The sequence below is a fragment of the Lepisosteus oculatus genome, chromosome 10 (genome assembly GCF_040954835.1).
Source record: "Lepisosteus oculatus isolate fLepOcu1 chromosome 10, fLepOcu1.hap2, whole genome shotgun sequence".
Classification (NCBI taxonomy): domain Eukaryota; kingdom Metazoa; phylum Chordata; class Actinopteri; order Semionotiformes; family Lepisosteidae; genus Lepisosteus; species Lepisosteus oculatus.
In genome coordinates this window covers 25,503,929-25,516,123 of record NC_090705.1, presented here as the reverse complement: position 1 = coordinate 25,516,123, position 12,195 = coordinate 25,503,929, and the positions used below count along the sequence as shown (strand labels likewise).

Below are 12,195 nucleotides of genomic sequence, written 5' to 3'. Positions count from 1 at the left end.
ATATAGTGAATACATAAAAATAGTCCACTATTATAGCTTGTTGTTGGCTCTGGCGTGAATTTGTGTATCTGGATAAATTAAATGATGGTATTGTGATTATGGATTTCTTCACGAAATTCTTTAAGTTAAACAAAGGAGGGAAGAAGGGTTATTTTTACAACTGGCAGATTCTGACTGATTTAATTCCCCTCATTTAGCTGAAATGGATAAAGAAATCATGAATTAGTTATATGTATTGGAAGGCGCTCTGTTTTATTAACAGACACTCAGACTCAAATCTGTGTTGTACAGTGATATAGACGTGGGTAATGTTATCCCCATTAAACAATGTGCTTATCGCACAAATCCTGCTAAACTACAAAGTAGACACAAGAAGAGTATTATTGGACAATGTTGTGTGGTTCTGGCGGAATTTCTCTGTAAACTGAAGAGTTATAAAGGAGACACGTTGTGTATCACCTCTTTTTGCACTTGTAAGAACATACCAATGTTAATGGAAGATATTATTAATAACCTTTTAGATCTGAAGCTGTTAACTCTACTTCACACCTGCATGTCAAGATCACGGTTTAAAAATAAAAAAACATCAAACCTTTGACTGGATGAGAACGTTATGATTGTTTCGCAAGGATGTGAAACGTGACAATTTGTTACAGTTACCATCAGGTAAAAAAAAAGTTTACCCGAAGGGGGGAGGTTGGGCTCTCCTTGACAGCTGACACTCCTCCATTCGCTTAAGTGAAAAATTAATAAAAACACCAAAATAAATGTCCTATTTACAATTTGTTGAAAATAAAAATGTAGAGTTCCCTAAAGCTTTCTCAGTCAAGAATGAGAATTCGCATAGGGAGCTGTGTAAGCATGCACAGGCAGCAAAAGATCAGCTGAAGAGGGAAGAAAATGCTTTCGGAGAAAACAATGTTTCAGGTGTGAAGAATACAGATCCCCAATTCAATTGCTGCCTAAATGTTTCCCCGCACACCCTGCCCCCACTGCGATTGGAATATACACAAAGCACTAAAAGCTTTACAGTAGATGGTCAGGTGTTTCGGAGACGTGGGGATAGTACATAATTCTGGCTTTATGAACTCACACCCGGGATTTGATCATTTCAAAATAAGTTAAAAAAAAAAACTGCACCAGGTACTACAGTAGATCTTGTTTATATTAAAGTTATATCACTGGGCAGTGGTGGACGGTTAGTGAACTGTGCGCTATTTTGTCAGCAACCTGCTAATCTGCTTAACACCTGTAGAAAACGTTATTTTATTTCTGTATGGAATGCGTGTTGCGTTTACAAAAATAAAGTTTTTCAAATGTTTAATTTAAGGGTAAAAAGAACTTACAGCTTACACAAAGACTCAAAGACTCTACATGCATAAAAAGTGTTTTTAACTGATTTACAGATGCAGCCATTCAAAACGCGCAGGGTTTTATTATCGAATTATTATGATCGAATCCATCAACTCATTCACTTGTGATTATTTTGGAAATATTTTGACATATTCCTTTTAATACAGAGTTTGTAATGTTGCGCGCTCTTAACTAGTTAAGTACAAATAAATGTATTTCCCACAAGTTATACTGTAGTGGCTTCAAAACTATATGCGCTGTTTGCATACATCTTTGTTCAAGTTTTAAAACTACAGTATGGAAAAACGAGTGTTAAGAAAAAACAGGACATTTGATTGATGATTACCTTATATTTATTTTTAAAAATGAAATAAAAATTAAGATACAATGACGTGTTCCTGCCTAACACAAACATTGCGTTACTTTAAAAGCTGTAAAAAATGGTTTAGATAGCAGAAAGTCACCTTGCTCTTACAAGCGGCTATGTTAAGCAGAGTTTGTGTTAACGTAAAAACAAAGTTGTCAGTAAAACAAATGACCACGGGCAGTTTTCCTTCCCCTGTATATTCTCATGTACGAATAGAATAGGCGAACCTTCCAATGAAAGATAGGTTCCTTTTGCCCAAGACTGTCAGGAAACAGTCTAAACTCACTACACCAGGACTGTTAATTCAACCAACCTTTTTTAATAGCCTCCAAATGCGTTCACACTGTAGGATATGCATTTGACGCATCACAGGTGTCACAATTAATGTACATGTTGGACCATTTGCTTTCTGTTGCGATTTTCTTTTCTCCATAGCCTCCACTTTATCATTTATACAGTATTCCTATTCCAGAGACATTTTCATTGTCGATAACTATGCGGGGAGAGCATGTAGATTCCAAAACACTCTACAGCACCAGAAGTGAGCAATTACCTGCTCAAAAAATTTGTTCCAAAAAGCATATACTGTACAATTATCGCAACATTTGCAAACATTCCAGATACATAACCACATTATGTACTCTAGGAGAATACACACTGTATTCATTATTGTGGCTGCTGGGCTTTGAGCTTTGAGCCACCTACTTACTTCTTCGACTAGCTTGCAGAGAAAGTCATTGCCCTTCCCTCTGCCTGCCTCACCTGTTCCCATTTTTAATCATTCTGTGTCCAAATCGCAGTGGGTTGCAGGCTCCGAGTCATTTGTTCATAAAGTTATTCACATCTGAAACATTGCGTCTCATAAATAGGTATTTTAATAAGCAAAGCTTATGAAAACTGCAGAAAGAAAATGACTTTGAAAAAGATACAGAAGCTTGAAATTATTATTATTAAATTAATACTGTTAATAATGATCAGACACATTATTATAGTTTCAGTGGTATCTTTAATACCGCTTTGTTATTCCCGATTCTAATCACAATATATACGATTTTGTTTTAAGTCTTGAGGCGTCTGTTCAATTGCCCCTCTGAATAAAGTGTTTTAAATTAAACCGGTTGAAATGTTGTCAGTATTCACATTTGCTTTATTTATTTATTTCATTATTATTATAACTTTACATTGAATATGTTAAAATATATATACAAAAAAACATGTTTATATAGTGTACATAATACTTCATCATGCCTGAATGAGTCAAATTAAAAATAAAATGTGTTTACAAAGAAAGTGGATTACAGTAATACTACCAGGTATATAAATACATATATTTAGATCCTTAAATTAATATCATTATTAATTTCTTTAGATACGTGATTCCATATTATATTCCCTATTAATCAAATTCTAAAAAGTATGTGTTTTTTAACTGTGATAACAAGTGCAAATGTTCATAGGAAAGGTTAAAACATTTGATATACTTCATAAAAAGTTATACTTAATATAGTCAGAAGAAGCATGTACAAACTCGTATGTTACAGTATTTCATTCGGTATGTAACCGAATAAAAAAATGTGATGCTTAAAATGTTTAGGAAGAAAGTTGAATATTGATGTGTATTTTTAATTTAAACTACCAATACCAGCCACATACAGTTTACATAAGGAACAAGTAGTAGGTTTATTCCATGCTGAAAAGAGATAAAAGAAAACACAACGTTTCGGCCGTGGAACCTCCTTCATGTTCTATTTCTTCTCTTTTCAGCATGGAATGACTTGTTCCTTTGCAGCCTACACATGGTGATGCAGCTACCCACCTGAACTACAGTTTACATAATATGTTTATGTTCCTAAATTAATATTGTTTATGACCTTCAGACATGTTATGCTCCTCTTCTTTTTATGATCAGCTACTTAAATTTCCCTTTAGTTGTAAAATTCCATATTAATATTCAATATTAAGTGGATTAAAACATGCATAGCAAAGAGATTAAATCGTTTCACTAACAACCAATGTACCACGAGTGTCCCGTCAGTCATTTTGGCCAGCCAATCACTTACTGCAGTACAACGTGGTTAACTGTAGATAATTTCACGCAGTATGAGGTTGTACCGTGCGTTTTGAATGGCTGCATCTGTACTTTACACTTACAGTTGTATGTGTGAACATAACATCTTTCTACAAATGTCAATCCTCAATTAATATTATTTATTTAGTTTTGTAGATATTCAAAATATTAAAAATGTGAATTTGACACATGCAAAACTTTGTGCTTAGTACTAAGTAACACTTCTATTGGCAGATAATCACAGCTTCCAGACATTTCCTGTAGCCAACTAAGAGTCTTTCTGTTTTTGCTTTTGGAATTTTTTCTTCATTGCAGAACTCTTCTAGCTCAGAAATATTTTTAGGTCTTCTTGCATACACTGCATGTTTGAAATCGACTCACAGATTTTCAAGAATACTGAAGTCTGTGGACTGTGAAGGCCATTCCAAAACCTTCTTTTGTTCCTGAGTGTAATTCATGGTTGATTTTGAGGTACTGTATGTAGATATCCAACCTCTTTTCAGATTGAATTTTTTCACTGACATTGGCTTCTAGAATTTTTAATAAGCTTTAAGCATATTTAGTTGAATCTATTCTTCCTTCCACCCACAAAATATTTCCTGTGCCAGTGGCTGCCACACAATTTTTTGGGCTTATTTTAGATGCTGACTTTTGAGATGAGATTGTAGAAAAGCTCTTCAGACAACTCTCCCATGCAGATCATTTTCCTGTAAGCAACGCTGAACTGTGAACTTGTGGGCAACTACTAATGGCGGTAAACCTTTCTGCAGGTCCTTTGCAGACCTGATCAGATCTTGCCTTAACTTCAACCTATCCCTTTAACTTCCATTTCTCAATGATGTTTTTGACAGTTGAAATTGCAAGTTGTAAGTGTACAGAGACATTTTTATAGCTATCTCCTGCTTTGTAAGAGTGAATTATCTTTATTTTCCAGTCCTCAGACAGCTGCTTAGAGAAGCCCATGGTTGATAAAAGTAAACAGAACAACTTTCAACACAACCTGAGAGGCTAAAAGGGTCAAGAGTATTTGTTCCACCCTGGAATTGTCGTCCCCTGACTTAATTTAAGACCTAATGGGTCACTCAAGTTTTGGGGCCTTTGAAAAACACAACTGAAAAAAGTAGTAATGAATCAACTGGAAGTGTGCCCAATACTTTGCACATGCTAAATTCGCTTTATTTTTTAAAACTGTTAATGTCAGAAAATAAATAGTAATTTTGCATTATAATGTGCAGAAATGTTGGGTTTAACTTTGTACCATTTACAGTAGTAGTTGTGTCACCTTTTGTTCACTTCAGACATTTGTTGAAATACAATTTAAACACGGTTGCCTAATCTTTTGCACAACTATATATAATGTGTATATGTATTAACAGACTTAATTGATTAGGAAAAACTGTAAGAAAAAAATACATATACTGTATAAGCAAGTAACACTACATAACTAATAGACTTCTAAAAAGCTGGAATAAATGCTGACCAATTAACATTATGTAATTATGAACATAAGAATTACCTTATAAAAGGCTAACATGCAAACCTGGTATAAGGGGAGATTGAACTAATTAACGAATTAACCCAGAACTGAAAAAAACTGTGAGAAAAATCTGAGAGGACTGAAAAATTTTCTGTTACTGGGCTTACAGACCCAGGAATTTTGTTTGCTCTTTCGTTACTTTTCCTGTTTTCTCCCTATTCTCAAAAGAAGTAGAAACATTTTCCTCCACTTTATAGTTTTTATCAACACAATTTCACCATGACCTACCTGCAGTCTCTTGGGAAGTAGTGTGGGATTCATGTCTCTTAATGGCGTCGAAGGCTTTGAAGTTCTTTTGCTTTTTCAGATAATCAACAGCTTGCTTGTTCTGCTTGTCACAGATTTTTGGATCAGCCCCCATTTGCAGCAGCATGATCACATCTTCAGTTTGTACTGTTAAACCACAAAAAAATGTTTAACCTTATACTTTTGAGGTGTAAATAAGAATCAGAATGGTGGATGAGTGGTGGCTTATAGAGAAATCAATAAAAATAAGAGAACTGTATCTCTGAAAACATAGAATTAACCTAATTTCCATCAAGTCTCAAATATAGACAAATGAGTTTTGCATAATTATTTATGTAAATAAAATATATCATGTGTGCTTGGTTAAAGTTCATATGAAGCCTGGTAGCAGATTTTTCAATCTGTTTTAGGAGACAATTTAAATAAAAATACATCTACAAGTGCTGAAAAACATTGCATCTAAAAACAGGTCTAATGGCTGCAAGATATTTCAAAGACCTGAAGTTACAGCAAAGTGTTCTATCTCAATATTGTTAAGAGCTCTTTCACAGAAAAAAATGTTTCTTTTTCCTAACTGTACCTACATTTGGGCTGATATCCTTGAACACTTGGGAAAGTGGAGACAATGTGCAGGAGAGTGTAGCCCTCATTGTTCTGTTCATTGATTCTCTCTTTAAATGCTGGCTTCCGAGAGAGGAAGTAACTCATCAGGTTTTGACCCGATTCACCTGTGACAAAAGATCGCCACATGAAACAAGTCTTACTGTGTCATAGCCTTTCAAGCCTTTTGACCATTTTAACAACATTCATGCCCAATTGATACTGAATGAATTATAGATTTAACTGTACAGTAAAACTGCTTCCATGCAATGAAAAATTGCATATTAAAATCATAATAACCTAAATACTTCAGAAATACTTTTTTTCCAACATTTTAAAGGTCAGGAAATTAAACAATATACATTTTATTATTAACACCACCAATTCAGAGCTAATGCAATTGTTATACTGTACGTTATCTCGAATCAGATTTCTACTTCTGGCTTTTTAGGTTTAATCGCAACCTTTTTGAATGAAGAACCATAATCAAGAAGCTCAATTCAATGAAATTTTGTTTAAAATTTGGAACTAGTTTTCTGGTAAACAAAATACAAAACCGCTTAAGGCATTTCCTAATTAAACAAGATTTTACTAGGCAACATTTTCAACAATGCCTTTATTGTGCCGGGAATAACTTCTTTGAGTTTCTGAGATTCTACTTTCAATAAGAGAAATATGGGAGGAAGTTGTCCTTGGCCTTCCAGAACTTAACCTTGTTTGGTCTTCAATAGTGATAACAAGGTGGCAGCTCTTCACACAGTTCCTAGGCAACATGTTCATACTAACATTCTTAGAACATCAGCAAATCCTAAATAATTTTGCAAAAATAAATAGAAAAAGTGAGTTTTGTTTTAACACAAAATAATGTTTGACCATGCTGGACTATGAACCCACAGTCCACTTACGTGTCTTGATTGACAGCTCCATTATGGCATGAAGGGGGAAAGGTCCAATTTTCTCTATATTAGCACCACCATCGATTAGCCATTTGAACATAAATGACACCCATTTAATATTCGCATATTGCCTGGAAGTTACATGTTCCTGCAAAATAAAAGCTTTTGTAAACTCCACACAACAAACCACCAAATTAAGGGCCACAGTTCTGTTGCTTTGCAACTTAAAAGGTAGTTTGTTAGTGCAAAGACATGAGACCTTTACTGATTACAAATAGTTACCAAAACCAGAAATACTTAACAAATAAAGTACTGACCTCAAAAAGGGTCTTCATAGAGATATAAGACAGATTTATTTCTCTTGGCAACCTTCTCCCCATAAAAGAGATCAAAATGTGAGCATTCTAGAGAGAAAAGATAAATAAATCATTCACAGCTCATTTTCAACACTTCTTTTATATATTGTAAAAAAGTTCAGTGCATGTTGTATAAGGGGCATCATCTGTCCCTTTCTTAATCTCTCAAATGATCAATAAAATGTAACTGGTAAGGCCAGTTAATTTATATGCTCATATGATCCCTCATGATCCTATGAACACAGTTTCTCAAAATACTTGTCTATCCAGAAAAAGTGGGAATTTTAGCTAGTACAAACTGATATCTTTCTTCAATTTACTTCCATTATGTCTCCTAAAGAAGTATTTTTGCCCATTTGTTGTGAATTTCCCTGTAGTCTTCATGACAGACTGAAGTTATTATTTACTTAAGACATTATTTAATATTTTTGTGGTAGGTTCCTCTAACATTGCTTGAATAATTAAATAATATGTCTAGCAATCAAATAAAAATAACAGAATTCAGTTTAAATGCATTTACCCTTACCTTCCAATGGTTTTTAGACGCTAGTTTTTCAAAGACAAGTTTCCAAATTTCAGGTCCAAAGTTCTTTCTCAATATTGAATCAATAACATATGGAACAAATGGGGCTAGAGGAAACAATAATGACAGCTGTTTGTATTTTGACAAAGCCAAATAACAATGGCCAAATATAGCTTTTTATTTTACACAAGAAGCTAGAATGTTTATTATGCAGGGGGTCCCAGGGACGAGTTCCTTGGTTTACATCTTTCAACCCTTAGACCTTTGATGTTTTCTGACAAACAACATAAAAGTTCCTAGAACTGACGTCTTTTAATCTTAGGTTTGCCCCAGAAATCAGTCTATTGTGCATGTCAAGAGCACAGATAATGAGTATTTTTTTACTAGAATTATTTCAAGTTTACCTTGTAATAAGTATGAAATACCCTGCAGTATATATATAAAATATATATATACACATTTCAAAAAGTATTCATAAAGCATCGCACGGCAATATTATTTTAACTCTATGTTAATGAGGTGCTCGAACTGTGCTTTAAGCATCTAATCTTACAAGTCTGACCATTTTACCTCAACAACAGTGGTAGTGAATAGTGCATTATGGCTTTGCAATTTATTGCTTGCAAGTACGAAAAGGTATAAAAAGGACAAGAGTCAAAAGCAGCAGTTGAGTTTGAGGATGACGAGAGCCCTCCTCCACCTGCCTCAACATGATCTTTCTCCAACTAAAACATCTGCAGTCGAGACTCAGTGATTTCTCAGAGGGAGATAAATAAATTGAACTTTTTAATTTTGTTGAGGTGAGTTTAACAACTAAAAATTACAGTGTAAAACACCTTACTGTTTAATCTTTGAAAGTGACACTTTTCTCACACTCTCCTTTATATAGTTTAATATGCTTAAACTATATAAAAATAAAAAATGTAATGACATTTAAAGATGTATGTATAGTCATTATACCTCATCATATCTTAGTCCCTATCACTACTGTTCCATTGTTTCTTATGTAGAAATGCATCTCAGTTTGCATCATCAGAGGATGATTTGTGCCATTCTAATCACCATTAATGTCTATTTACAGTGTTTTTTACGAGAGAAAATTCTCCCATTTACAGTACGTTGTAACTTTATGTTTCACATCAGCCATGTAAACAGGGGACCCCTGTACATTTTCTGTGTTTTTAACAATAATTTCTTATAGCTGTTTTTTTCATCCTGTTAAAAGATTTGATTTCCTAGGAACCTAGGTTGTTTATTTCAATTAATATTTTCCCGACTAAGTCTAACCTTTCCCAGTAATAGTTTTATTTACTTCACAATTAATACTCATGATGAGTATCAACAGAGATTAATTAAAAAATGTATCATGCTTTCCTAAAACTTTACACCCAAGAATTATCCCTTTCAAAAAGAGACAATAAACCCCTGTTATTCATGTTAGAATGAAAGATTATTCCATAATTATTCAGAACAGATCAAGTTTGATGCATTAACTTGGTAATAAATATTCACATTTACATAATGTGCAAGCTGCAGCTACTGGCTTTTTAGATAAAGCTGTCTGAATGAAAATGGTCATCCACACTACTGCTAGATTTAAGAGCTAAACTAATCCAACTAACCACTGAAAAACATCATGACAGAAACATGATACAAGCAACAGTAATATTTTATTTGATATTTATTAAAGATGCAAGCAGATACTATACAAAAACTAAAAAGTTTGACAATCACTCATTCTTGAGGACATTTAAACTTTAACTTACCAGTCCAGTTATCAGTAACAGTGATGAGTCCAACTACAACATCTGCTATGACTGGTCTTGGAGTATCCACTTTAATAAGCTCCAAACCTTGCAAGAATGTTTGCACTGCTTCATTATAGTTCCTCATTTTCACCAACGCAGTCCCACGCCTGTAGTAAGCCTAGAAAACAAAACACCTCACAGCATTTAGTATGTTTAAGACCTTCCTGTATTAAAAACTGAAGTAATTACCAAGAGAGAACAATTTCAAATCTTGCTCTTAGTTCTGAAAAACGAAAATACAGTACAAAGGGAAACCATGTAAAAACAACAACTATAGCCTAAATTAAGATAGGCTGTTAAAAAAATAAAATTAAGAGATCAAGACCGATATATCAATAATATAGTATGTGGACTTTCAATCAGTTGAGTAATTTGCATATTTAAAATAAAATCTAAATAAATGTTATTCAGAAAAAAACAGAAAAACTTCCAATGGTACAGTGATTTTGTAACTATTTCCACTATGGGAGTAAAATACAGTGAGTCATACATTCCTTTAAAGAATTAATAACTGTGATGTGTTAAATAAAATCGTATTTATTACTAATAGACAAATATTAAGAATGTGCACATTTTAAAATGTTATGAAGACTAAGTCCCATCAAAACAAAAACGTCAATTACAGCATATGATCAGCAGTATATAGGACTTGCCTTTATAGATGAAGGATCTATTTCCAGTGCTCTGCTAGCTGAAATAAATGCTGCCTCCCATTGGTGAAGGTTGTAGTAGCAAATGGATTTGTTGCAGAACAGTATGCTTATTTCCCCTAGAGGTCCTCTATGGAAAGTAAAAAGAAAGAACAAGGTAAAGATGCAGGATTTCTTTATTATCATTATAATTTCAGTTTATGGGCTATAGTTTCATATAGTAAAATAAATTCCCTAGACACATACAACTTCTGTGCACTGAACCCTTACAATTTGCACATTAGATGTAGAAATATAAAAAGATGAGAAGATCATGTTCTGATTAGGACTGGAAAGCAGATTCCAGCCTAGTAATTTGATACAGAGAGCTTGTAACACCATTATACCAAAAAACATGTTAAAATAGGAATCTATTAGGTGCTCTTACATATATTGGTGCTACTATACACATGCACAGAAATGAGTCCTGGGAAAAAAAAATATAGCCTATATACAATCTGAGATGTTTCTACATACTGTCAATGCAACAGAAACAATGAATTCATACTTACCCTCTGGAATGAACAAGGTTGAACAAGATACTGAGAGCGACATCATACTTTTTGATAGCCGATGTATACCGGCCACATTTGAAATCTTCATTGCCTTCAGCCTTCAGGTGTTGTGCAACTGTAAATTCATCCATTCTAAAACCAGGAAAACAAAAATGATGCTTCCATTTTAATAATGTTTGTTAAAAATAACATAGGACCACATTAAGGTATCTATATAACCTATAATTCTTTGAACACACTTTCTTATTTTGTCAAGGTTTTAAGGTGTAGTCTTTCCTAAAAGTATACTAGTTGTAGTGTACATGAAATGACTTTTTGATAACAAGCCATGTGTATAACAAATAAATGATTCTGACAAACATCTGAGTCCATGCCTAATCTTCTATCTTGCATAGCTTATTTACTAGTACTCTGTATTCAAACTCCTTTTAATAGCAAAGAGCAGTTCTGCAATTTACTAAAATACATTAGTCTGTGGTTTACATTCTGCTATGTTTTACTTGCTTTTCACATTTAATTAATACATTTTATTTGTTACAAAGCATTAGCATTACAATTAAAAGAAAATTAGGCACCACACTTAAATCAAAGTAAAGCTCTTGATTTTTTTTAAATAACTCATACAGTTACCAGGAGTTTGGCATTGCCTCCCATTAGAAAACACTCCACATCATCTTTTGTACCATCCCCAAAAAGGACTATAACTAAGGGGTACCTTCCACAAGGTGTCTTGTTTTGCATATCTTTCAGTGTTCAGGTTTTCAAGTATGCCACTACCAATGCCATGGAGCTCTGCCCTGAAAGTTTGGCATGAATGAAAATGAAGGAAACCATTTGGGAACCACTCTTGCTGGAGAGAGATGGGAAGGACAGCAGGTTTCTGAGTGGCAACTGCCCTTGGCTGAGGGATGGACTTAAAATGACATCCCAAGCCAATGGGAAGCTGATGGAGACCAGGGAATTTCTAAACCTCACCGTGGGGGCACAGCTTGATCCTTTCAGATGGTGGTGAGGGTGGAAGCATGAAGTGATGTGAAAAAGATGGCAGAGTCACAGAGTGTGCTGGGATTGCAGGAGCTGGTGAGCATTAGTAACGAAATGGCATTCTCATCGGGGACCATACTAAGACATGATCTTGTCTCTTTGGCAACACAGAACATCTGGCCGCTGTCAGCAAAAGCTTGCAAACAGAAGGAGGCTGAAGAATGGGAATTAGGCTGCAGCATAAATCTGCTAC

General features: G+C 34.2%; 1 protein-coding gene across 3 annotated transcripts in view; it reads right to left on the bottom strand.

Moving 5' to 3' along the window:
- LOC102687171 (TPR and ankyrin repeat-containing protein 1) overlaps window positions 1-12,195 on the bottom strand; it is a 37,893-nt gene that overhangs the window by 23,040 nt on the left and 2,658 nt on the right. For all 3 annotated transcript variants that reach the window (XM_015357296.2, XM_069195035.1, XM_015357297.2), the window contains 8 exons: window positions 10,956-11,090; window positions 10,408-10,534; window positions 9,713-9,872; window positions 7,950-8,053; window positions 7,385-7,471; window positions 7,077-7,215; window positions 6,156-6,299; window positions 5,554-5,718 (listed from right to left, as the gene is read on the bottom strand). In XM_015357296.2, coding sequence (XP_015212782.2) covers window positions 5,554-5,718; window positions 6,156-6,299; window positions 7,077-7,215; window positions 7,385-7,471; window positions 7,950-8,053; window positions 9,713-9,872; window positions 10,408-10,534; window positions 10,956-11,089 — 1,060 coding nt within the window. In that variant the 5' untranslated portion in view covers window position 11,090. The remainder of the gene's footprint in view (window positions 1-5,553; window positions 5,719-6,155; window positions 6,300-7,076; window positions 7,216-7,384; window positions 7,472-7,949; window positions 8,054-9,712; window positions 9,873-10,407; window positions 10,535-10,955; window positions 11,091-12,195) is intronic.